This window comes from Ipomoea triloba, chromosome 12 (assembly GCF_003576645.1).
Source record: "Ipomoea triloba cultivar NCNSP0323 chromosome 12, ASM357664v1".
NCBI lineage: Eukaryota > Viridiplantae > Streptophyta > Magnoliopsida > Solanales > Convolvulaceae > Ipomoea > Ipomoea triloba.
Genome location: NC_044927.1, coordinates 23,055,342 through 23,081,156, shown reverse-complemented (window position 1 = coordinate 23,081,156; position 25,815 = coordinate 23,055,342). Strand labels below are relative to the sequence as shown.

The following is a 25,815-nucleotide window of genomic DNA, read 5'->3' as shown; positions in this document are numbered from 1 at the left end:
ACAAGCAAGCAGCCTGAGATGTTGATATTGCAATTTATTCTTCCGCCAAGGTTCCAAGTCGAGGGCCGGTGAGGACTCTTGTCGAATCTTATCAGGGGCAATGGTATGGATATGTCACATTGTTAATACTAGTGTACAAATATTTGTAGATTCCATAAAAAAAAATATAATTTTTTTTATTGAAAAAAATGAGGATCGTTGAAAGTGTGAACACGAAAACACGAGTTTACACATTCTACACGTTGCGAGGAAGAAAGATGAGATCTGATCTGAAAGTGAAAGTTTGGTGGGACCTTAAATAATTTTACCAAACAATGAAAGCAACTCACTTTGACAGCATAAGGAAATGACAGTGGGAGGGACAAAATGCATGAAATTGAAGGGTTAAAACTTAGAACCTGTAGATGGTGTACAGATCATGCATCAAGATTCCATGTCTCTTTCTTTCACCAAATACCCTTAACCAATTGGACCCAAAGTTACTCAAATTAAAAAGGTTAAGTAAATAGCCCTCAAAGAAAGGTAGCCAAGAATATATATATTTATTTATTTATTTAGGTTGATGGTTCGGGTTAAGGAATTGAATTTCAACCATAGATTGGACCATGTAGAGTCAAATCAAGAATCTTGAACCTCGGGTGTAGACCTGTAGTTGATTGAAAGGGACTAATCAAAGGTCAATGGTTTAATATTTGGCTTTGGATATGGAGTAGTCTTAAATTTTCAGGTCACCCGTCCCACCCAATATAGGTACTTACAAATTACAATTCAGTGAGAGAATTAGTCACGGTGTTTGACGATGAAAATCTTGAGCTACACCGCAAAAAAAAAAATTTACAATTCAGTGAGATAATTAGTCACGGTGTCCGACGGTGAAAATCTTGAGCTACACCGCAAAAAAAAAATACAATTCAGTGAGAGAATTAGTCACTGTGTTCGACGGTGAAAATCTTGAGCTACACCGCAAAAAAAAAAAAAAAAAAAAAAAAATCTTGAAGGGCTAATGGATTATTTTAATTGAAGGTTGAGAGAATTGCACGCAACAGAGGAAGTTCCGTAGGATCAATACATTGCATACAAAGTCTATCATGAAGTTCCATGTATCTTCCATTGCTTTTAAGATTCATTAGCATTTAGACGCGATTTTATTAACTATTTTTATGTGATTGGTTCTCTAAGGTGCCAAGGTGTCATTTATAACCCGCAAAATCACTCATGAGCTATGATATCACAATATTATCGTTTTGCACCGTGTATTGTAGAGAGTAGAGACAAGTACTGACGGTTGACGATTAAGGCTGTTAACGAACCGAACATAAACGAACAGAGGTTGTTCGTGTTCGTTTGTTAAGGATTTTGGGGTGTTCGTGTTCGTTTGTTAAGATTTTTGAAAACCCTATTCGTGTTCGTTTGTTAAGCGTTTGTTAACGTTCGCGAACACGTTAATGAACGTGTTTGTTAGCGAACACGTTCACGAACGTATTCGCAAACGTTAACAAACACGTTCACAAACATGTTCATTTACGTTCATGAACACGTTTGTGAACACTTAATAACCAAACACCTGCAGATGTTCGTGAACACAATTTGTTCGTGAACAAGAAATAATCTACTTTCACGAACAATTATATATATATATATATATATATATATATATATATATATATATATATATATATATATATATATGTTTGTAAACACACTACTAAACCAACACAAATAAGCTTGTTCACGAACACTACCAAACAAACACAAACGAGCTTGTTCGCGAACACTTAATAAACGAGCTTACCACTATTCATACTCTGTTCGTTTATTAACCGAGCTCTAAATTTTGTTTGTTAATGTTCGTTTACCTTAATAAACGAACATAAACGAACGCTTACCGAGCTCGAACACGAGTAGTTTGTCGAAAGCTCTGTTCGCTAACAGCCCTATTGACAATACTTGGTGCAATACAAGTAGTATACATGATATAAAAAGACGTTGTGAGAGTAATCCTAGCCAAATTGACTAAAGGTCACGAGTTCGAATCCAAACTTTTTTGGTTTAAGCCAATTAGCTATAGAAAATCTAGGTTAGTTTACATCCTTGTGGTCCTTTACCGACTAGGCTCACAAGACAAGATTTACCCAATGCACACCCTTGGGTAGTGACTGCTGGTTTCCCTAGTCAGAGATTCCCGTTCTACATATTCAAATGTTGATAACGAATTGTTAATTTTATCAAGCATATATGTACAAACAACTTTATAATCAGCTAATAAAAGAAGCTTAGGAGATAATCACCAAACAAGCTCAAAGATATCTTCACACACATTGGCTAAAGCTGAAAAGCAGGATGCAGAAAAGATAAAGCCCCTCAAGCCACAATTTATTTAAAGTTTAACCTCAAATGAGCAATTATTAGCCATATGAAACATTAAAGTACTCAAAAGAGCCACAAAGTAAAGGCAAACCTAAACAGCCATGTGTAAATTGTAATAAACTTAAAAGAGAGGTAATAGGGCAAAGCACTGGGCATTGGTGGAGTAGTGCTTTAGTGGTCCATGAGATTCATAAGACAACAGCTTCTGCAACTCAAGAAAAGCAAAAATGATGGGACTGTCTTTTATAAAGTCTTGATAAGAATTGGAGTTCCATCTCAGAGTGCTCCATCCTTGACCATTTATAGCACAGAAATGCATGAATGCTGTATCAAGAAAGGTGATTATGCTTTTTTCCTCTGCCTTTCTGACTCAAAAAGGTTAGCTATGGAAGACAACAGGAGGAAGAAATGCCAAAAATGAAAAGGAAAAGAAGAATCCAGCAAGTATAACAAAGTAGCAATAGTTGCCCACACGGACAGCTCAGTTGATTCTTGGGTCGTAGATTGTGGGCAAGGAACACATGATCGAACCTTGACAACCTCAGTGTAGGAGTTACGCCCAATGTGGTGAGCTTCTTGTGGGCACGAGTCACTGGTCCTCCCACCTAATGGGCCACTGAAATGAGCAACTAAATCATTATGATTTACCCATCCATTATCATGTTAGACTAGGATGTGGGGCCTTGGGAACGAAGAAATTTCACCTTTGTGAGCAAAGTAACAATAGTTATCCAATTCACATGTGGGCATCAGATACTGGTCCTCCCACCTAATGGAGGACTGTAATGAGCCATTGAGTCACTATGGATTTACCTCTTCATTATCCTGTCAGTCTGAAGTGTGAGAGCCTTGAAGGCAAGGAAATTTCGCCTTTATAGGCAAAGTAGCAGTAGTTATCCAATCCACATCACCCAAAGTGCATGTGCCAACTACAACTCTACAGGCAATAAACTACAAAAGGATGCACAATAAATGTACCTTTCATTCTGAATATAAATTTGGTTCATCCAGAAGATGGCAGAGATCTTAATTAAACAACAAATTAACAGCATGCTTCTTTTCTCCCATACCTTGTTCAACAGCCAGTATGCATGGCCCTGGGAATTTTATATTCATGAATTAGGTGTTGACTCTAATTTAAAACACCATTGCTATTCCAATTCATAGAATCTAATTGATGAAGTGTACCCTATTCTCTTACTAAGGACAACTCAATTCTGAACCGCTTAATCCCAATCTACCTCTTGTCGGCCATATGCCTTATGCAGTACATTTCTCTGTTCAGCTCCTGTCCAGATTCTTGAGCTGGTAAAATATGCACCATATATAAGTGTCAATATAGGACAAAAGTTTAGATATTCACAAGCTTAAATATGGGAAACTTGCCAGTACTGTCAGCTTGCCTATAAAAGACGAAATCCCTAACCTCAGTTGTTCCACAAAATTTGTGAAGGTGATAAATCACGGTGGCTCAGTAATTCATTAGGTGGGAAGATTGGTGCCCAAAAAGAACTCAACCATGAACCACCACATTGAGTGTAACCCCCAATGGTCTCAATCATGAGTTTTTGCACACAATCTGTCACTCAAGAACCAATTGCACTACTGATTTGCATAGGACAGTTGAAATGATTCACATGATTTACCAGACCAATAATTAAGGTCATGCAAATGCAATTATTTAGTGGAATGTAAGACAAACAAAGAGAAACCCAAAGAACAAACTGGATTTATTTGTTTCTTTTAGTCATTGATTCACAATTCTGATTGGTACTTGTACAATGTGAAGTCTAGAATACCAGAACATTGAACAGAGGAAGCTAGTGGCAATCAAACTCACATCAATTTGTAGCCTTTTTACAGAAATTCGCAGTAGAAGAGCAATGAAACACCTTGAGTTCACACTTTGGGGAAACAGCCTTCAACAGCAGCCTGGCAGTGTCTTCTTGCTTCACCTTTGCCTCTTCCTTCTCCACCAGAGCCGCCGCCACAATCTGGTCATAACCCCCTCCCCCTCCGGCCACAAAGGCTATCAATGCCGCCTGAAATGGGCCCAGTGTCGGATTATACGCCGCGGATTCAGCATAAGAGCCCTTGTACACTTTCCCTTCACAGTCCATCAATGCCACCCCTGAAGGGCAATTAGTGTACGGCGCGTGCGATTCATTGGCAGCCTCCATAGCCGCGGCCTTCAAAAGGGCTGAATTGTACACAGAATTGTTGATAACCCCATTGCATAGGTTATGATCGGAGAATCCATTACTCAGATTTTGACGATTCTCTCGATTATCATCGGAAATGGGGCCAGTTAACGACAAGCCATTGTGGTGAGGCTCGAGGAGGAGAGGGGTTTGGTCGTCGAGGAGATCATAGGGCCCGAACTGATTAGGGAGGAATTGAGATAAGGGTTTGAAAGTGACGTCAGAGATTATTTTTTTGTTTTGGGACGCGACGAGGATTTGGATTTCGGATGAGTTCCGGAGCTCTTGGAAGAACTGGCGGCAGTGGCCGCAGGGGGCGGCGGAGACGGCGAGCGCGACGAGGCGGGGACAGCCGTGGGCTTTGAGGCTCGTCACGAGGAACTGCTCGGCGTGGACGGAGTGGTGGAGAGGGAGGCCGGGGAACTCGAGGTTGACGCCGACGAATACGCGGCCGTCGGAGCCCAATCCCACGGCCGCCACGTGGTAATTGGAGATTGGCGGCCGAGCTAGGGCCTGGGCCGGCCCCACCAGGGCCGGGAGGAGGTGGCGCACGGAGGAGAGGGATAGTGATTGGGCCATGGACTCAGCCTCAGCTGCTTCGATCACAAATCTGGGCTCATCCATTTTCGCCTTATCACACAAACTATCAAAGATTGATGTGATTATGAATATATTATTGTAGTGATTAAGATTTAAGAAGAAGAAGAGAATTTCTCAAGAAAAGGAGAAGAAGAAATGAAATGAAGATGGAGCAATGGAGGGAGGTTGCATACATGGAGGGACTGGAGAATATATAGAGTTGGTTGGACATAAAGGAAGCTACTTTTAATTTTCCTGTTACATTATTTAATAATTTTTATTCAATAGGTATTCCTTATTGGATCGGATATTATCTAGTATAATAAAAGATACTGTATATATATAATTAGAAAAATGATTAAACATGTTTTAAAAAAATCTGGTTAGATCTAAGAATCTAACTGTTTTTGTTATGATAGAAAAATGCAGTAATATTTTGATTTATTTCTTCAATTTTAAAAGTAGTATTTTGATTAATTTGAAAAGAGTTTATACGATATGAGTAGTATAGAAGTTTTGCCACGTTTAATTCTAAATTTTTAAATTGATCACTTGGTCGTTTGACTTTCAAGCTGTTATCATCCATGATCCAAGTTAATCACTTATTATCTTTCAACTGTCAAATTTTAATCTTTCCAAAAAGACCATGCCTACACATATATTATTAAAGGGTCACACTTGTGTGAGACCATCTCACGGATCCTTATTCGTGAGACGGGTCGGGTCATGTCAAAGCACCATGCAAATGTCATACTTATATGTGCAAATCTCACACTTATATGCTCAAATATAACACTAATCAAAAATACAATTTTTGTTACTTATAAGAGAAAAAGTAATACATTTTTCATAATAAGTAATGTTGATAAGTGTCTCTCACTTATAAGGGCAAATATAATACTTTTGAAGAAAAATGTAATACTTTTAAATTGAAATGTAAAAGTATTGTATTTTCCCTTAAAAGTATTACATTTACCCTAATAAGTAACAAAAATTGTATTCCTGATTAGTATTACATCTGAGCATATAAGTATGACATTTGTGCATATAAGTGTTACATTTGCATCTTGACCCGATCCGACCCGACTCGTCTCATGGTAAGACGGTGTCACAAGTTTTTGCCATTATTAAAAGTTCTTATTTTATTGGTTTATCAAACAAATTTTAATGTTTTTTTTATTAGGAGTACAATGTACTTGTACTTCTCCAATAATGATGGAAAAATAATAATTGCCTTGTCCTCTAGGCTCCTTCTGAAGCATAATTCTAATTATAGAAATATATCATACAAATTTTCCAGGCTGTCATACATTTTTTATTCTCATTTAAAAATAATGTAAATAAAATAATTTAAAATAAGTTTTTAAAAAAACAATTGAAGTACAACATGACACCATAAAAATGGTGTGTGTATTATACTATTAGTTTTATGTTAACGTGAATTGAATACTTGAATTCCAATATTAGGAGAAACTTTTCTTCTAAACCGTCCAGTGGGATTGCCTTTTTTTTTTTAGTACTATTGATCATGTTATATGTAGTATCTGTCCATATATACTTTCTTAACTTACTAAGTTTAACGAATCAATATCGCCGCACTAAGATGCCCATGACCTCCCATTTGTGAGAATCACTTCATGACACTTGACCACAAGGTCTTTGACATCCAATGGGATTGATTAGATTGAAAGCATATGCATATTTAATAAATTTATCTTTCTTCGCCACAAGTTAATGATTTTCATATGATTTTTTTTAATTAAATAATAACAATATGTTATATAATGAGTAACCATTTTAATTCGAGTTGATGGTTATGAATATTTTTTGAATACATAAAGAAGACTAAAAACTAAAAGTTAAAAATAAATAAAACGATACTTGTAACTTGTCATACCAAGTTGCTGGTAGAACCAATCAAAATTTGACCAAAGGCTAAGAATTCATTGATGGTAATGATAATTTATAATTCAACAACGTGATACAAATAAAATACAAAATCTCGTTCAAACTGTCATATTTGATAAAGGATATAATTTCAAGTATCTTGCCATTCTACTACTCATCACTGCTGGTCAAGGTGCAGGTGTTTAATTAGACTATTAACTTGTCAAATGCTGCCAAGGACCTTGTGGTCCAGTGAAATCAAATCATTCCCTTTATACGGGAGGTGGTGGGTTCGAGGTGGTGGGTTCGAGCTTCAATGGAGGCAATACTGACTCTTGTGCTTCAATTGGTTGAGAAAATAGTTATGGACAGATACTTCATTGTAATAGAGTTAGTAGTATTCAAAAAAAAAAAAAAAAACTTGTCAAATGCTTTAAGGTGGAATGTAATGCTAGGATTGAGAACATTAATAATTTTTAGAATCTCATGTTTTTAACCGTCAACTCAAAGTTATTATTTGAGAATGTATATTATATTAGGTAGATTCACACTATTGTGTAACAATCACGGTTGCAAAAATTCTCCACCTAGGCGCTAGGCGCCCCTAGACCGAGGCGAATTAATCTCTAGGCGTCCGCCTAGCGCTTAACTCGGCCGATTGAGCCGTATTGGCGATCGACTCGGCCGAGTTAACTCGCCCAACTCGACAGAGTTAGTCAAGTTAACCCTAGCGAGTCAGCCTTGTTAATTTTTTATTATATTTATATATATTTAAGTTTATTTATTTATATAAATAAGAGAAGTAAGATATATATATATATATATATATATATATATATATATAATATGACATATACTCACACATATGCATTTTTTTTAGTTCGCCGCCTAGGTACTGCTTAGGTGCTATGCGCTAGTCTACCGCCCGACTAGCGCCTAGCGCCTACTGCAACCATGGTAACAATTAGCTAATAAAAAAAAAGATAAACAACACTAAAAAGACCTCGTGGGACAGACTTTAATTCTAATATTTATATTGTTAGAATTATTTTAGAATAAAAACAAAATGGCGACGTCGCATTGGGCATTGATAAAACGATATAACTAATTTACAATATATATTCAACATAGATGAAAATATTATGCCTATTATCATTGTCTTTTTGGGAATGATGATTTGATTTTGTTTTTGAATGTGCACTGCACTAAAGCACTAAAATTGCAGTGAAGCAGACCAGGAGACTATTCAAATCAAAAATTCATTTCTAGCGAAAGTGAGACAACAAGAGAAAGCATGTATTCAATTAATAGGGTTTTGTGTTGCTTTTTTCTAAAACTATTATTGTACCCGTTAATCTACATTCCTGCCACAAATCATTGTTATGTATTTTTCAAATATTAATTTTTATGAAAAATTTGAAAATCTTGATATATGTAGGATGTTGAATGATATGATAAATTCTAAAACATTAATTTAAAAATATATACACTGGGATTGGACTATTCCTGCGAGGGTGTGGTAACTAGGTTTAGAATAAACAAACAAAATGCCGACGTCGCTCTGCAATGTTTGATGGGAATGAATACTATTACTCGATCTTTCTAGTTCTACTACTCACATTCATTGATTCCCTTTTCACACAGCTGTCCATCGTCTTGTCGATCTATCAATGTTTCTGCGTTTTTTATCGCAATATTTTCTTTCAAACATTTGCACTAAACGACAATCAATTCAGTTTGTAATACACTCAGACAATAGGTTCATCTATGGTGGCAGCCAAGGCAGGTGAATTTGACAAAGATTTTGCCACGTAACGTAAACGCACACCACAAATGAAATGACCCAAAACGGCACACAAGAAATGTTGGCATAAAATCCATATGAATATATTTTCAAAAATAAGAAAATGGCCAACCGATTTGGTCTCAGATTACAAAGCAAGATACCGGATTTGGGCGGCGTTTACCCTTCTTTACCTGCGACAACTGCCATATCAGTTAATTTCGCTTCTGAGAATCATGTTCCTCGGGCATCAGGAGTAGTTGTCGGGAAAAGAAGAGTCTTTGGGTACAAGACTACTCGCAGGGTGGTTTTAGGAACCGGGTTGTCGTTTTGGTCTCAGCTCATGGCTGGAAATCTTGGAGGGAAATCTTTCATGGCTTATGCTAGACAGAACGGCGCAATTGAGCAGGTAAATGGAGCTCTTATTTCTTACACCTTAGGATTGAAAGGGTAGAATTGATTTGCATTGGGTAAACCCCACGCCCTAACGGATAAAGAATCACAACAATAAGGTAAATCAGTCTAGATTGCTTGTAGTTTACCGGCTCAAATTAAGAAGGCTAATAGGCCATTGTTGCTGAGAGTTGAACTTGTAATCTTGTGGTTATTAAGTCATCAGCTTGACTAACTTGGCTGGATTGTCCCGTTCCATCTTCTATTTGTTCAAGCATTGATTTTAACCTTGTTACTTTATAGGTGCTGAAGAATGTGGATTGGCCTGAGCAATTCCCTTTCAAGGAAGAGGATTTCCAGAGATTTGATGAGTAAAGTCCCTCAAAATTTCTTATCTGCAATGCAATTTTTGTCAGTTTGTCTAAAACAAAACCATTGATCAGAAATGTTTGAGTAACAGTGCCTCAAAACCATGTCTTTGATTACAACTTTAGATTAAGAATACCACCCTGAAGTTTGGAGAAGTAATTATGTTAGTTGGGTTAAATTGAAACTTCCAGGTCATCGGATTCGTTATTCTATGAAACGCCACGTTTTGTGACACACATTGATGATCCTGCCATTGCTGCACTTACTAGATATTACTCAGAGGCTTTGCCTCCTGCTAATACCCCAGGAGTAGCCATCCTTGATATTTGTAGCAGTTGGGTAAGATTTTTGTTTTTCTCGCTTGGAGATTGTCTTCGTTAAAACACTCATTTGATCTCAACCTGTTCCGGTTCTTTCGTTTTATCTAGGTCAGTCACTACCCCTGCAGGGTATAAGCAAGAAAAAATAGTTGGAATGGGCATGAATGAAGATGAGCTAAAGCGAAATCCAGTAAGATTATACTTAATTTTTGAAATGGGCGCTGTTTCTTTTCTGGCTAGTAATGTTGTTTAAACTTTTGTTGTTTATGAGTATTGTTTGAAAGATTTATCCCTGGAATATCTTTTTCATAAGATAAAGAGAGTTATCACTTCCATTTGTCAACTCTGCAGGTACTAACAGAATACGTCGTGCAAGATTTGAATGTCAATCCTAAGCTCCCGTTTGAAGATAACACTTTTGATGCCATTACCAATGTGGTATGTTCGTTTGACAAAATATCTATTCAGCTTCAAGTGCATATTTTCCTCTCTGCTATGGAGGGTTTCAAGACGAGACCTCGTTGATTTACATGGCACAAATGAAATAGGATAGTTTTCTCCTTCTGATCTTTCGGTTTTGAGATTGTGCTATTGGGAATTGTATTGCCTAAAATGACTGTTACAGATAATGTTGGTTCATTTTGAAGATAACTGCACATGGATACCTTGCAGGTTAGCGTCGATTATCTAACAAAGCCTATTGATATTTTCAAAGAGATGTCTCGGGTTCTTAAACCTGGAGGAGTTGCGATTATGAGGTAGCAATTTCCCACCTTGTCAGTAGTTCACAAAGAATATATTTTCTCTTTAGACGTAAATTTCAATATACACTTTACCTTGCATTACACTCTAGTGGAAACCCCGTATTTACTTCTGGAAATGTGTACTAGTTTCTCAAACCGATGCTTTTGGACTAAGGCAATATCAATATGGACATCAACCGGAGATGCTGATCATGTTTTGATAGTAGGGTCATATTTCCATTATGCTGGAGGGTTTGAACCTCCCGAGGTAACTACTTCTCATCTTCTCTAATATTTTCACAAAGTTTCACGGTTTGATTAGCATTCTTTGCCTTTAAATGGCTTTTGCAAAATGCCAGTCATCAAGGATGGCCTGATATAGGACAAATTTGAGGTAAAAATAGTCTATACGATTCAGAAGGACGATTTTAGGATTTGTATAAAGCTCCTGAGTCTATAAAGAATCAAAGAACAAAGCAATCCTATCCAGAGGTTAGGTATAGAAATAACAATCTTTTGGGTTTTACGGAAATGATTAGCCTGTTGTTTTTCTGTTAGGCTGTGGATATATCTCCGAACCCCGGGCGTTCAGACCCCATGTACATTGTCTATTCGAGAAAGCTAGCAACAGCCTGAAAAAAACATTAAAAGCCGGCATTCTCCCCGGATGAAGCTGGATCCATTCCGTCTCAGCATTGAGGAGTTTGCCCAGTTGAACAAATGTGCAATTGCGTCTTTTAGTGTCGGAAGTTGATGTTCAATAGTGAGTTTTTGTTCCTGGAGACATGTTTATGTGGTCTATGCATCTGTACAGAGACTGTTTCTGTATTCTTTTTTGTAATGAATTGCCTACAAAAAGAAAATGACATCCTTTTTGACCAAGATGAATAGCTTATTAGCTTCTGTTCTGAAAACCATTCATCTAGAGCAACCTGGTTGAGTTTTTGTTTTTGTTTTTTTTTTTTCCTGCAAGTTTTCGTGGGACCATTTTGCCGAGTTGAATTGTTGCAAACTTTAATAAGAAAAACAATGAAAAGTTGTCGCCAATTGGCAATCAACCCTTTTCGCATGCATTTACTGGGCTATCTTTTACATGTATGCATGAGCTTTTTTTTTTTTTTTTTTTTGGGTTGGTTATATCATATTCTCTTTCTTTTATCACAATATGAAAAATTAAGAATATGAATCAAATAAATTATCAAATTATAGCTAAAAATGCAATTAATTATTCAACTAAAAATTACAATTGCCTCTCAAACAACTCAATTTCCTACCATTCTATCAATTTGTCAGTTTTTTTTTTTTTTTAAATAAATTTCCAGCCATTTACCATTCCAGCTAGTCAGCTAGATGCGCTAGGTGTCATTTTAAAATTGATTTCTTTGTTATTTAACCATCTTCAACACCTCACAACTTTACGTGTGATTTAGCTTTATCAATGGAGTTTTTTTTGCGATTTTTAAGAAAATTTTGTAAATGTAATTAGGAAAGAGAAAATGAGAGCAGATAAAAGAAATTAAAACAAATTAAATTTAAAAATAAATAAATAAATAAAGTGGCCAGGGCGCCTGCATGAGCTCTTGCTATGCGCAAAACGCGCACAGCAACACATGGGTATTCAATAATTTTGTCAGAAATTACTGTTCCATGGACCTTCACTTGCAGATAAACTCTTTTCACTCTCTCTCTTGCTATGGTGGCAACTCACCTTACATAAACCACCAAATATCTATTGGTGGTGATGCTCTAATGCTCTAGCCTAGAGATAGAAGAACATATATTAAATAAATTGTATTTTAAAAAAGTTGACAAAATGTAACGAAATTAAAGGTTGAGGGCATGAAAGTTGGAACTTAACTGTCACATTTACAATCCTTGATTTGAATGGGATTTTTCTAATGGTTGGGTGGATCTCAACTACCACACAAAGTACACAAACAATAGAAAAATTTTCAATAGAAAACTACTTGCAGTCAGAGTCTCCTTGCCCGCACCCCTTTGACCAGACTACCTAATTGATAATCTAACTACCTCAAACCTCCGTATTCCGTACACTTATAGCTGACCATACTTTTTTTTTTTTTTTTTTTTTTGAAAGCAACGTTAATACTAAGTATAGCTGACCATTCTTAGACAGCAACATTAATACACCGTAATACCGTAAAACTCTGTTGCGTGTATCGCGTGGTCGCATCGTTTTCATTATCAATCAATTTATGCGAATCAAAATTTGTTATTAAAGATAAATACTTTTATAAATATAATATTTTCGATTTCACTATCTATTTTATTTTAAAGTGATGATAATAAAATATTATCATCACTTTTTATTTATAAGATTTTTTTTTTTGTAAATTTATATATGATATGATTTTAGGATTTATTTACCCTTTCGGCCATTTATAAGTTAATTGATACATACATAAATACATGTGTGTAATTTTGTATGCATTTAAAATTATTGGTCTCAAATAAAAATAATTATTGTTGTACATATGATAGTACCTTTTTTGACACATGGTTAGTATAATGTAAACGGACATAAAAAGAGATGAATGATTAATCAAGTGGAATGCAAGATGGATAAAAACATGGTGTTAAACTATAAATTATATATACAAATTTTTGTAATAATGTTATAATGAGAGTGTTAATCGGGACACCGGGTGCCACTAGACTACAAGATATTTATTCAATATATTTTCTCTATCCGTTGTAGTTCAAAAAGTCAATACCTTATTACTGTGGGTTTGATCATGTGACATTCCTTCTCCTACAGAGGTGTCAAATGAGTACAAGACGTAACATAAAGATACTTATTTTGTATAGTTGCATTAAATTTTATTTATTTCATAATTAGATATTTATTACAAGTGGTTTCATTTAATTATTTAATAAACATGTGAGAATGCATTTTTTTGATTAAAATCGCTCTATTCATTTAATATGGCATGCCATTTACAAAATTTTATTATAGAAAAAAGTATGATAGACTTATAATAGTGAAATATATATATATATATAAAAACAATAATATAATGAATATTAAGTGTGGCTTTACCCGTTACTCTTCATTTTATAATAATGCTTTTTAATTTTATGTAATTAATGCTGAGTATTAATGTTGTGATTAAATAAAATAATTGCATGAGGGTGAGGCGGTGTTGGACACCACACAAAAGTCGCGCGTTTTGCTTTTGGAGCAACCTGACTGAGATCGCAAGTAGCGTATCGAAATTGGACTTTTTTGTCATTTTACTCAACAACCTGGCACCACCGTCATGCTCCTCCTCCGTCTCTCCGTAAAATCGTGAAGCGTAAAGCCCTCCACGGCGGTTGCTTCGCTGCCTTTAACCGGCTGCTGCACTACGCACACCGCGCACCTACTCCAGGCCAATAACGAATCTCTCCTTTTCTCTCTCTCTCTCTCTCTTAAGCCCTGAAGGCCACAAAATTATTATCCCTCTAAAATATCGCAATGCGAATGCGGAGAGCGCTCCTCGTGCTCCTCACACTCCTTTGCTCTCTCGCTCTCGTCTTCTCCGCCGCAGATTCTGAGTTCCGAGGAGGAAACGACGGCTTTGATGGAAGAGCGGGGTTGAACACTTCGCTGGCAGCGAGATCTAAGGAGGATAGCTTCGCCGACATGCTTGATCGAGCTCTGGAGAAGGAATTCAACGAGACAAATGACCAGACCGATGGTTAGTGAAATTTCCGAAGCTTAATTTTTCTGCATTTCCGTGATCTCTGCGTTTTCCTTGCTTGGGGCTTGTTCAATTCGTATCATTTGCATGCAATGCTCGTTCTCGAATTGCTGAAAATTGGTAATTTGGGTGAACTGCTTTGTTTCGAAAATTCGTCAAATTTAACCTTTTGCTTTGCTGTCGCTGGCTGAGAATGTTCGCAAAAAGTCCTTCATACTTTAGTTGTAGTGTTTAATTTAATTCTGATATGAACTGAAATGTTTCCATAAATAGTTGAACAATTTGTGCCCACAATGTATCTATCTTCTACTTCTTGTTTCTAGTACTTTATTATTGTTATTATTTTAATTTTTTGATTTAAGTCATTTACTCACAGTTCTTTTGATTCAGTAACTGATCATGGGAGTTTCAACAATAGTGTGGCAGAGCAGCAGGTCTGTCGGTTCACTTCATACATTTTTAGCAAATTAGGCTCACTTTATTTTTTTTCTTGAACAAAAGTTTAAGCTTAAAGAATTATATTTATGATTCTTTTGCCTTTTAGTCTGCTGTGTTCAGTAAAATAGGTGTTTCTGAAATGCTCTATCTTTTCAGGCAGTTCTGGAAACCGTTGCTAGGGTCAAGTCCAAAAAGAATGATACAAAAGAAGAAAAGTGTGCACTACTATCCTGCCATTAATCTTTGGATATTACAACTTTCCCTTACTAGAGCATAATTCTGGTTTACTACTATGCTACTATAGAAAATTTGAAGTTCTTGTCTTCTAAGTAAGATAAAAGATAAAAGATCCAACTATCCAAGTATAGCTGATGCCTTTGGAATCTTGTATTAGGTCCTTTCAGTTTCATGATGTTTTCATCTTGGAGGATACTGGAGCAGAAGATACACCTACATTGATAGATCAAAAGGTACTTCCATATTCATTTATATAACATAATTAACATTGTTACTTGTGTTTTTTAATTTTTAATTTTGTGGTTTTTGCTTGTGCAATTGTTCCTGGCAGTAGTGGGTAGAGATGATTATGTACTCTAATATTTTTAAAAGGCATCAAACATGAATCAGTGTTGAAATTTGTTTTCAGGACAATGTCTTTATCATGTCCAATCCGAAGTCAAAATTTCCTGTTTTGCAGCTAGATCTAAGGTTAGTTTCCTCACTTAGCCCTTTTAACCTATCTTGCTGAGGAGTCAAAAGAGGAATGATAACAGTTACTTATTGTATGTAGTAACTTATCTGCTAATCTGTTTTTTTTTTGGTTGCTATTAACAGATTAATATCAGATCTTGTTGTTGTGATTGTTTCTGCAACTTGTGGTGGCATTGCCTTTGCTTGTGCTGGACAACCGGTCTGATCTCTATTATTCTGTGTTATCCAGACCTTTCTTGTTCAATTTTCATTTATGATTTCTTTTTGCATGTTGATGATTGGCTACCTTTTTCAAAAAAAAATCAATAATTACCATCTTAAGTCTAAGAAGTGTGCTTTATGTGCTTTCCTGCAGGTAATCACTGGGTATTTGCTGGCTGGATCCATTATTGGACCTGGAGGGTTTAACTTTGTTAGTGAAATCGTTCAAGTATGTTTTTCGTTTGTTATTTTCTTTTTAACAATTGGTAGAAAAATTTTCTGCAAAACATGATCAATCACATAAAATCATGATATTTTTTGGGTGAATTTGTGAGAATTGAATAAGTACTTTGAATTGAGTTCTCCATTGTCAGATTTTTCTGTGAACCACTTTGCAATATTTGTTTCTTCTTTGGGGTCTATTAGATAGGTATTGTGGTCTGCAAGGACATATAAAACTTCTCTAATGTCTAACTTTTTTCAACTTATCTCCTAATATTCTCTGTTTAAGTTGTTTGCTTCAGTGTGTGTATTACAATATGCTTTACATCCTAGTTCTGTTTCTAGTGCCTAATAGTTTTGTCATTCAGGTAGAAACGGTTGCCCAGTTTGGTGTTATTTTCCTTCTTTTTGCACTGGGATTAGAGTTTTCCACAGCAAAGGTTGGATTTGCTTTTCAAACTGTTAGATTTTGTTGTTATTATACAAATTGAGATAGAATATTAATTTATTGAATTTTGTAAGTGCAGCTTCGTGTTGTTCGAGCTGTTGCTTTGTTAGGTGGCTTACTCCAGATATGTCTCTTCATGTGTTTGTGCGGGATAACGGCCTTGGTATATGCCTTCTTTTTGTCCTGATATCTGTTTGTGCTGAATCTTCATAGTTTCAAATGATGCTAAAATACTATTACTGGTGTTCATCTGTGCTGTTTTACATTCCTGAAAACATTGTTTGAATATTGTTGCTATATTTTGGTTCCTAATTCGTTCAGATATCCTAATGATGTTTTCTGATACTTGCAGTTATGTGGTGGAGAAGCATCTGAGGGTGTTTTTGTTGGTGTCTTCCTGTCAATGTCTTCAACAGCAGTGGCAAGTTCATTGACTTACTATATTTCTTTTCTATTGCCTTTATAAATCTATAGAAGCTTGTAATATCAAATATGGTTTGGTATAATGACCTTGAATGTGGTTTGATAAAAGGAGAGGGCTCAATTTTATTGTGACATAGTGAACCTTTAATTATTGACGATTTTTGAAAAAGATGTATGGCATGTATGATAGTTTTGTTTCAGTGGATTTAGATGTCTGGTATATATTTACAATTTTAACATTTGTTTGAGTCTAAAAGAAACATTAAGATACTTCTGTTTTAAATGCCTCTATGCTTCTTAATTTTCTCAAAGATTCTCAGCTTTGAGACATCTACAAAAGGAAAAAATTTCTCAGCTTTATGATCCCTATAACATTAATACCTGTCTTTGTACAAGTCTGCATGTATTCTTTCTCTTGTTATGCTATAGTTGCTTTTGTTATTAACCTATTGAGGCATTATGTGTCTTTTAATTATAGGTATTGAAATTTTTGATGGAAAGAAAAAATATCGGTACGCTTTACGGACAAGTTACCATTGGAACCCTTGTTCTACAGGTTTGCATCAACCATCATCTTTCCTTATTACTTTTGCTTCTTTATAAGTTACCATTGGAACCCTTATTCTACAGGTTTGCATCAATCATCATCTTTCCTTGCTACTTTTGCTTCTATCTCATTTATTATTATTATTTTTATTTTTTTAACAACTGTTTGTATCTAAAGTTTTACCAACATATACACTAAATTTGAAATGTTTTAGTTATTTTACATTTTACATGCTGACATTTCATTGCTTATAAAAAGTTAAAGTGGATTCTTTCTGTCAGGATTGTACGGTAGGTTTGCTATTTGCACTGCTTCCAATTCTGGGTGGTACTTCTGGTGTTCTTCCTGGATTGGTGTCCATGGGAAAAATGTAAGAACTAAGAAATAGTTGTTGAAGGTTGACTTTGAAAAAAAAAAAACACAGTGAAAACATTAGGTGTTTTGCTGCTCTCAAATTATTTAGGCCTATGATGTCCTTGACTTGACCAATGTCTTTTTGGTTACAGATTGGTCACTTTGGCTGCATTTTTTAGCGTTTTGTCAATATTCTGCCGGACATTTGTACCTAGGTTTCTTAAGCTGATGATAGGCCTATCATCACAGGTAATTCATTATCTACCTAATAATCCTTGGGCTGCAACTACTAGTTTACTTGACCCTTTTACTTAAATATTTGCAGACTCATGAACTATATCAGTTGGCATCTGTTGCTTTCTGCTTGCTTGTTGCCTGGGTTTGTCTCTTTTCCTACTTCTAATCAGTTCATCATCAGATTTTACATCCTCTACATTCTTTTTGTGATTGCCTGTCTCTTTTCACTATTATGTTTAACTTTTAATCCTATTCATCAACATTGTTTGCACATGCTGCTTGAACAGTATGCTGAGCTAGACCTAAATGCTCTTCAATGAATGGTTTTACTCAGATTTCATATGGAATTTCGTAGTGTCTTAAATGGACATGGGTTACATATGTATAAAATGGATTTGTTTATCATGTCAGTGTAGTGATAAGCTGGGTCTTAGCCTTGAATTGGGTTCTTTTGCTGCTGGAGTGATGATATCAACGACGGAACTTGCTCAACATACACTTGATCAGGTGTTGCCTTTATTTTCCAGTTTTTGCTGTTCATTTCTTTATTCAACAACCCATGGAATGGTCAAACTTTTCCAGTGATGACCAAACAGGAAGAGAAAGAGAGATGCAATTCACACAAATATTGTCCAATAGCCCATTCAAAACACTACATTTATTGAAAAGATTCCTGCATTAATACCAAGTCTATATATTTATCTAAGAGCTTCCTGCTACCCTTTTATCTTAATTATGCCATCATTTTGTTGTAGGTTGAGCCAATTCGGAATTTCTTTGCTGCTCTTTTCCTATCCAGTATTGGAATGCTTATCCATGTTCATTTTCTGTGGAATCACATTGATATTTTACTGGCTTCTGTTATTTTGGTAATCGTCTTTAAAACGATTGTGGTTGCACTAGTAGTCAAATGTTTTGGTTACAACAACAAGACTTCACTTCTTGTAAGTGTTTTTATTGACTACTTGATGCCTTATTTTCTTGATCCTCACTAAATATGAAAGCTAAAGTGTTTAAGTGTTTTAGGTGTGTTAAAGAGTATGTTGCTTGACTTATAGGTTGGAATGTCTCTGGCTCAAATTGGGGAGTTTGCATTTGTTCTTCTGAGCCGTGCTTCCAATTGTCATCTGGTTGAGGTACTTCTTTTGGCTGACCTCCTCCAGTCTGTTTGTGGGCTCAAACTAAAGTTTTAAAAAAATGTATGTAATATTGTTGCTATTATTCCTAAGCAGTATCAGGGAGGAATATTCTATGTTAGGCTTGTGCATATTCTGCTAAAATGAACTTTAGATGTGTGGTTAAATTTGGTTACGGTTGCAGGGTAAATTGTACATGCTGCTTCTAGGCACAACAGCACTTAGCCTGGTATATAAACTGTTTTCCTTTCTATTCTTTTATGCATGTTATGAGAATATGAGATATTATGATGTGTAGCTCACAAAACAATTATACAGGTGACAACTCCATTACTGTTCAAACTGATTCCTGCTATTGTGCATCTTGGAGTTCAGCTACGGTGGTTTTCAGCTGATACCCCAAATGAGGTAAAATCTGTTTTAAAGTACCGATTCTCAGTGTTTTCATTATTGTCCCAGAATCATTTGGGTGAGTAAAACGATTTTGGTATCTTGGATATGATTTTTCCATCCAGATTGGATCAAAAGGAGATCTCCTGCATGCTGACAGTGCTAAGCGTATCACAGTCTTGGTCCAAGGCTACCATGATTCGTGATATAATTCAAGTAATAAGAAATAAAAAAAATACTACTGAGTGTAAGCAAATCTCAGATTTTGGCTGATGGCATTGGCATTGTTATGCAATGGTGGGCGTGAGGTGCCCAAGAGTGAACCACACTTTTGTGAATATACGAGCTCCGGAGCTGAGGACACAGTTGACACATCTAAATTCGAACTTAGAAGTGCATAGAAATTGTATACATCTCTAACTCTCTTAGTGTATGCGGTTTGTAGGATTTTGTTTCAGGTGATAGCCTTTATTGACAATGGACAAACTCACTAATCCTCCCTACCCTACCCCATCTAAGTTGCAATTGTCAATATTTTTCCCATTTTCCTTCACTTTGTTTCATTAGTTTCTCCTCTATATCTCTGCGTCTCAAACCTATTGTCAACAATTCCCTATTGATGTAAATAACTGGTGTTTTGTTTTACCATTATGTGGATTCAATTAGTTTCATACGATGAAGACCCCTATCAATTTTTTTTTAATCTTATTTTTGTTTAAAGCTCTATTAATGAAAATTGAAGTTTTTAATTTTTAGTTAGGAGCCTGTGGTGAACAACTTTCATACTTTGTTGACTGCAACACGTGACCTTACAAGAATAATACACAAGTGTACTATTTTCTCCGGACACAATGATTATTCTTTTAATACAGCTCATTGATGGTCACAGTTATTAAACGAGAATTGGAAGTTTGCTGATTCATTAGTCACCATCTCTTGAATACTGTACCATCTAAAAAGGCATCTCTCTCAGAAGGTTGAAAGAAACAAGTGATATTTTAAATTGATTCTCTTCTCCATCAAAATTCAACTCATTAAAAATTAAATACACTGTAATTTGTAAAGGAATAAGGTTCAAATATATCATTGAATTACACGCAAAATTGAATTTTTGTAATTCAACTAAAATAAATTGTTGTAATTGAGTCACAATTCAAAATCACACAATTAAACTAAAATTGATCTGTTATACCAGTTATTGTTGATGTGTCAGTTAATTTATTAAAAACTTAATTTTTAATTTATTTTAATAAATTTAAATAAAATAATAGTATTTAAAAAAAAAAAAATCTCAACCCACTTCCTGAAATCTTTATCTCCAACCTAGAGATGAAGAAATGGCCGTTGTCTTAGTTTTAATCATAATTTTGGATTGTTCAACAAACCAATTGTTTTTTTTTTTTTTTGTATTAGATGATCAAATTATAATTTTGCGTGTAATTCAATAGTCTATTTGAATCTTATTCCAATGGTAAAATATAAGTAAATGCATCAATTCGATCTACACACCAAAAAAAATTCACATTAAACTAATGTAAGTTCAACACCTCTAACCATATACTAAGTACTAACATATACTACACTTCACCGCTGCATGAAAATACCGGATTAACATTTTCTACCAAGAATAAAACAAAAATTAAAGAGCTAGAATAACCTCCATACTAGAATTTACACAACTATACATCAAAGGTATTTGCAAGGAGTGAAATGGATTAAGATTGTTTTTATCCATTCCATTGTCTCATAGGAGAATATTCCTGGCAGGGACATCTTTTGCAGCATAGACAGTGGAGCATCCTGAGTAAAGGTGCTCTTCCTAGCATCCACTTCTTCTTGAATGCCACTAAACGTCACACTCCAGCATCCGAAGTACCTAAATGCGCAAAGGTTAAATGCATCTATCCATCGCTTATTATGTCTTCTGAATGTAAAGTTTAGTTAATGTTCCCTACCTGAGACATCCGAGGCCTTGAAAGAGGGTCTCGTTGAATGCACAATGCTGCACACCGCATCATGGAATAAACCTGTTTCTCTAAATAGCGGTTCCTTAAGAATGGGTCTAGAAGATCAGCAATGGCATGCTTTTCCAGTAAAGGCCGTGCCTGGGTTGGTTCAGGTCGTGCAACAAGTAAAGACGGAATCAATGCTTAATTGCTTTAACAAAAGAATCAGATATGTATGAACATAGCAGAGCTAAGACCATAGCTTTTTCTTACCCACTCGGTCAGGCACTGTTGGCCCTTGGGACGGTTAATATCCATAGCTTTTCTTCCTGTGATGAGTTCCACCAACACCACGCCAAAGGAGTACACATCCGCCTTTTCAGTTATTTGGCCGCTTTGAGCATACTCTGGAGCTAAGTACCTATAAAATGGGGATATTATTGGTAATAGTTTTAACGCGGAGGCTGATTATAGGAATATTATTTATCTTACCCGAATGTTCCAATTATTCTTGTTTCCACGCCCAAGTCTCCATCTGGTTGCCATCGCGCTAGTCCAAAGTCTCCAACCTGCTCATATTTCATAGGAAGAAAATTAACAGCGACACCAAGAATTGATGGGATGAAAGCAAAGATTTATACAAATAGTATTTTCAAGTCACTTTTCACTTTATCAATCTTGATTCAGAATAACTGTAAAAAATGGTCCAACACACAAGAAAAAACGTATAGAAAGAGGAAGAGATACCAATGGCTCAAAATCATGAGTAAGAAGAATGTTGTTAGGCCGCATGTCACGATGAACAATACAGCCCACTCTGCACTCCTCATGAAGGTATCTCAGTCCTCGAGCAGCTCCAACTGCAATTTTTTGTCTTGCGGACCAGCTTAATGGATCTTTGTTACGCCCTGATGGATGCAGAAAATTTATGTATAAATAATCAAAACAACGTGCATTAGAGAAAATGATTGATCCATACTTTACGATTCAACTATTGCTAGTTTCCCAAACTAAATCATAAACTTCACGAAAATTTTAACCTATAGAAGACAGTTTACTTTAGATAGGAGCTATTGGCAGTAAAAATCCCTAGTCATGCATATAGCGTCCCCCAATGACGTATGGAGAAGTACTAGGAACATAACAAATGTTACTCTGTAATTATCAGTAGAAAATGTTCAAGTAGAGAAGGACGTACCATAAAGATGAGAATCCAGGGATCCGTTACAAATGTACTCATAAACAAGCAACCTTCTTCCGTCCTCTATACAAAATCCAATCAACAACACAACATTCCGGTGCTGAGCACAACTCAGGACTTCCACTTCTGAGCAAAATTCTTGGTCACCCTGAGAACTAGCAGATTTGTATTGCTTGACAGCTACAACTTGGCCATCTGGTAAGACTCCACGATGTACAGAACCGTATCCACCTTCAGCCAAAAAATTAGTTCGAGAAAACCCACGGGTAGCAGTTTCAAGCTCAGCAAATGTAAACCACCTTGGGGGCTTTCCAAATACAGGTGCCTTGTGCTGGCATATTGAACATAGTGGAGGAGGCTCTGGAGGAGCATTTTTTGATAACGATACCAGTTTTCTCACATTCTTGCTTAGTTCCATGGCGAGTCTGCCTTTTGCTCCTACTTCAAATTCTTGATCAAGTTTAAAGAATTTCTCTTGTAAATCCTCTTCAACTGTAAAATTTAGAATATTATTTTTGGATCTTTGTGAACCTTTCTTCAAGGACTTTGAATGTTCACTGGGTGAACTGAAAGTATCTGCCGTCCATTGCTTCGAAGATATACTTGTCGAAGGAGAACTCAGATTTTCACTGTCTGTGTCGGAGTCAGATTCATCAAAGAGATAACTAACTCCACAAGGAGAAAAGCCCTCTTTCTTTAGACCCCAATTGATTTCGGAGATAGCAAGTGGAGAGGCTCCCAGGTCTGCACTTGAAATTGAGGATGTCCTAGCATCACTCGTTGTAAACGATATATGCTCCGGGCTGCTAGCTGGAGTCACATTTGGTACCCGAATATCATTGCAGGTACCAGAGCTTTCTGCCAGACTTTTCCTGGATATTTGTGATCCAGGGATAATCTCAGCGTCAGTGCTCGGTGATCCAATGAAATTCAATCGAAGCACCTTTGGACGAGACTTTTTCATCATAACTACATTGCATTCCAGTTCCTGCATACAACTTTTCGCCTCTTTTTTCATTCTCCTGCCAAATCATTTTGGAATATGAAGAGATAAGCTATTAGCTGTCATGATCTAGCATCATTTTCATTCCAGATGCATCAAATAATCAAAATGGTACGAGTATGAAATTAAAAATAAATAGATAAATTCTCGGTATTACTTGTCCAACACCACCCAATGAACTTGAGTTTTTTTGGCTTCAGCAGCTACTACCCCATAGTCTAATCCAGAAACGACTTTAATCTTCATTCGTATCTGTAAATAAAATTGAAGATATGAGTACTCTATGCACTCAAATGCAAGATAAAGTAGAAATTAGGCTGGAAGTACGCACTTTATCTGGATCAAAAAGATTACTAAGTTGAAGCATTATTTGGGTGCACGAATCTGTAATGTAATCCTTCTGATCTAGACGTGTTCCAGAGAATGATTTCCAGTGAGCAGCCGTGCAATCACTTCCAAATCTTTGAAAACCCCAGAGTCTTTTACCTGCAAAGTGTAAATTCTGGAAATCATGAATGCCATCACAGGCACAGTAACTAGACAAATACACATATCAACTTCAATTTAACTCTACATTACTATATTTCAAGCAAGGATATACCCACAACATGTGGGGAACAACCACATCTGTGGAAAAAGAAACAAATAACTATGTTCTTCTGTAAACACAGGAACACTTGAATAGGAAGGCATTTATTGCTACCCAATTTACAACAGAACCTCTAATGATTGTTTCCCAGTAACAGTTCAAATCTAGAAACACTGAAACAGTAATCAAATAGTTTCTCATATGGAGGGATACTGAACAGCTTTAACAGGATTGCTATTAAAAACCATTATGTGTATGATGGTGTTGCATCCACCTTTAAATTTCAAGAACCACTGGGGGAACACACAAGCATTCATTTAATATGGTAACAGATTTTTAGCAAAAGCTAACAACTATATGGGTATAAACATCACAGCCAAGAAAAATATAGCAGTTCTAAGGGCAAGAAAGGATACTTGAACTATGATTTGGAATGACCACCAATAGCTTAACACAATCTCCAGGCTGAACAACATGAGTGAGAGCCCAAATCAGAGCAGCTCTTGGGATATCTTTGGAAACTTTAACAGCAACAAGCACAAGCCTCTTTCCCACATCCAAACTCCTATCTTTCCCACTCTTTTGTCTCATATTCATCTCAACCCACCCAAAGGACAATCTTCCACCTCTCAAATCAGCACTGTGAATTCATCAAACACCTTGTACCCATTTCGCCAAACTTCATTTTATCAACAACAACAACAAAAAAAGTCTTCACCTTTTGACCTCGTTGAAGAAAAACTCAGAAATGTCCAAACAGCTTCAGTGATTGAGAACTAACCATTGATTTCAAAGTAATTTCCACTAAAGGCAGACCAAAAGTCTAAAACATTGCGATCAAGATTGGGATTTGCACAGTTCATAACTGAAAGCTGTTTCCAGGCAAGAAAAACAGTGTGGGAAGTGTGACCCAAACCTGAAAGTGAAGGGACGTGATTTTTTGGCTAAAGGGAAGGACAAATGTCAGCAATGCCTGCAAATTTACAGTCCTTACTCCTGATTGAATTTCAGCTCAGTTTTTTGTTTTGCTTTTATCTTCTTCTGAGGTGTGGGGTTCAGTAAATAGTAATAATTCAAACACATCAACAATCAATAGAGAGGTGCAGTGCCAAACATTGAAAAAGTTACAAGAAATGAGAATAAAGATCGTAACGCCCGGAGGGAATTTTACTTTGGATCGATCTAGTAGCAAAATAATATTTCCACTAATTAACCTGTTTAGTTAACATGAGTGGCCGTACACTCTCGTCCCTTAAGAGATGTTGAGAGTTCGAATCCACTATCTTATGAAAAAATCAATCTGGGCAACACTTTGCCCATTAATTAGATTGATCCGGTGCGAAAGATGATTAATCTGAGTATAGTACACGGGCTTAAAAGTAGCCTGTAAATCAATTTGAGTATAGTACACGGGCTTAAAAGTAGCCTGTAAATCAGTTTGAGTATAGTACACGGGCTTAAAAGTATCTCGCAAATCACACTGGAAATGTTAATCGCACTTAAAAAACCTATACAGTAAGATCGGCTAAGATGATGTTAGCAACAATCATAAGAATCAAATTTGTGACCTGATCTCACATACGAGAATCATCTTTCATCAACTTCACCACTCATTTTTTGTTA

At 36.0% G+C, this 25,815-nt stretch overlaps 4 protein-coding genes across 5 annotated transcripts; 2 read left to right on the top strand and 2 right to left on the bottom strand.

Annotated features, from left to right (window-relative positions):
* Positions 1 to 4,074: 4,074 nt before the first annotated feature.
* LOC115998122 (cytidine deaminase 1-like) lies at positions 4,075 to 5,338 on the bottom strand. The gene has a single exon (XM_031237602.1). The coding sequence runs from the start codon at positions 5,190 to 5,192 to the stop codon at positions 4,209 to 4,211; it is 984 nt and encodes a 327-aa protein (XP_031093462.1). The 5' UTR covers positions 5,193 to 5,338; the 3' UTR covers positions 4,075 to 4,208.
* Positions 5,339 to 8,665: 3,327 nt separating this feature from the next.
* Positions 8,666 to 11,695, top strand: LOC115998498. Its single transcript, XM_031238081.1, is given in 9 exon segments — positions 8,666 to 9,226; positions 9,514 to 9,581; positions 9,771 to 9,918; positions 10,008 to 10,019; positions 10,021 to 10,089; positions 10,251 to 10,337; positions 10,572 to 10,657; positions 10,790 to 10,910; positions 11,201 to 11,695. Coding segments are annotated over 9 exon segments (954 nt in total). The 5' UTR covers positions 8,666 to 8,941; the 3' UTR covers positions 11,279 to 11,695.
* A 2,178-nt stretch (positions 11,696 to 13,873) lies between these two features.
* Positions 13,874 to 20,129, top strand: LOC115998756 (K(+) efflux antiporter 4-like). Of its 2 annotated transcripts, XM_031238409.1 has the most exons (20): positions 13,874 to 14,343; positions 14,737 to 14,780; positions 14,941 to 14,999; positions 15,179 to 15,254; positions 15,431 to 15,492; positions 15,619 to 15,694; positions 15,851 to 15,925; positions 16,287 to 16,358; positions 16,446 to 16,529; positions 16,719 to 16,787; positions 17,268 to 17,345; positions 17,618 to 17,706; positions 17,843 to 17,939; positions 18,016 to 18,069; positions 18,339 to 18,434; positions 18,683 to 18,871; positions 18,986 to 19,063; positions 19,248 to 19,292; positions 19,382 to 19,471; positions 19,579 to 20,129. In XM_031238409.1, exons 1-20 carry the CDS (start codon positions 14,121 to 14,123, stop codon positions 19,657 to 19,659), a joined length of 1,737 nt encoding a protein of 578 aa, XP_031094269.1. In that variant the 5' UTR covers positions 13,874 to 14,120; the 3' UTR covers positions 19,660 to 20,129. The 2 variants fall into 2 exon arrangements, 1 of the variants encoding a protein (XP_031094269.1); XR_004093961.1 differs by lacking the exon at positions 19,579 to 20,129 and having other exon boundaries at positions 18,986 to 19,126; positions 19,382 to 19,468.
* An 824-nt stretch (positions 20,130 to 20,953) lies between these two features.
* LOC115998755 (inactive protein kinase SELMODRAFT_444075) lies at positions 20,954 to 25,197 on the bottom strand. The gene is made up of 9 exons (XM_031238408.1): positions 24,609 to 25,197; positions 23,935 to 24,089; positions 23,761 to 23,855; positions 22,598 to 23,622; positions 22,147 to 22,307; positions 21,892 to 21,968; positions 21,673 to 21,820; positions 21,409 to 21,558; positions 20,954 to 21,329 (listed from the first exon to the last, which is right to left on the bottom strand). Exons 1-9 carry the CDS (start codon positions 24,787 to 24,789, stop codon positions 21,300 to 21,302), a joined length of 2,022 nt encoding a protein of 673 aa, XP_031094268.1. The 5' UTR covers positions 24,790 to 25,197; the 3' UTR covers positions 20,954 to 21,299.
* Positions 25,198 to 25,815: the final 618 nt, after the last annotated feature.

Coding starts and splice junctions, on each gene's coding strand:
- LOC115998122 (XM_031237602.1), bottom strand. CDS start 5,192: ATGGATGAGCCCAGATTTGTGATCGAAGCAGCTGAGGCTGAGTCCATG.
- LOC115998756 (XM_031238409.1), top strand. CDS start 14,121: ATGCGAATGCGGAGAGCGCTCCTCGTGCTCCTCACACTCCTTTGCTCT. Junction 14,781..14,940: donor ATAGTGTGGCAGAGCAGCAG/GTCTGTCGGTTC, acceptor CTATCTTTTCAG/GCAGTTCTGGAAACCGTTGC. Junction 16,359..16,445: donor TAGAGTTTTCCACAGCAAAG/GTTGGATTTGCT, acceptor TTGTAAGTGCAG/CTTCGTGTTGTTCGAGCTGT.
- LOC115998755 (XM_031238408.1), bottom strand. CDS start 24,789: ATGAATATGAGACAAAAGAGTGGGAAAGATAGGAGTTTGGATGTGGGA. Junction 23,856..23,934: donor ATCTTTTTGATCCAGATAAA/GTGCGTACTTCC, acceptor TTTTATTTACAG/ATACGAATGAAGATTAAAGT. Junction 21,969..22,146: donor CTCATGATTTTGAGCCATTG/GTATCTCTTCCT, acceptor AAATATGAGCAG/GTTGGAGACTTTGGACTAGC.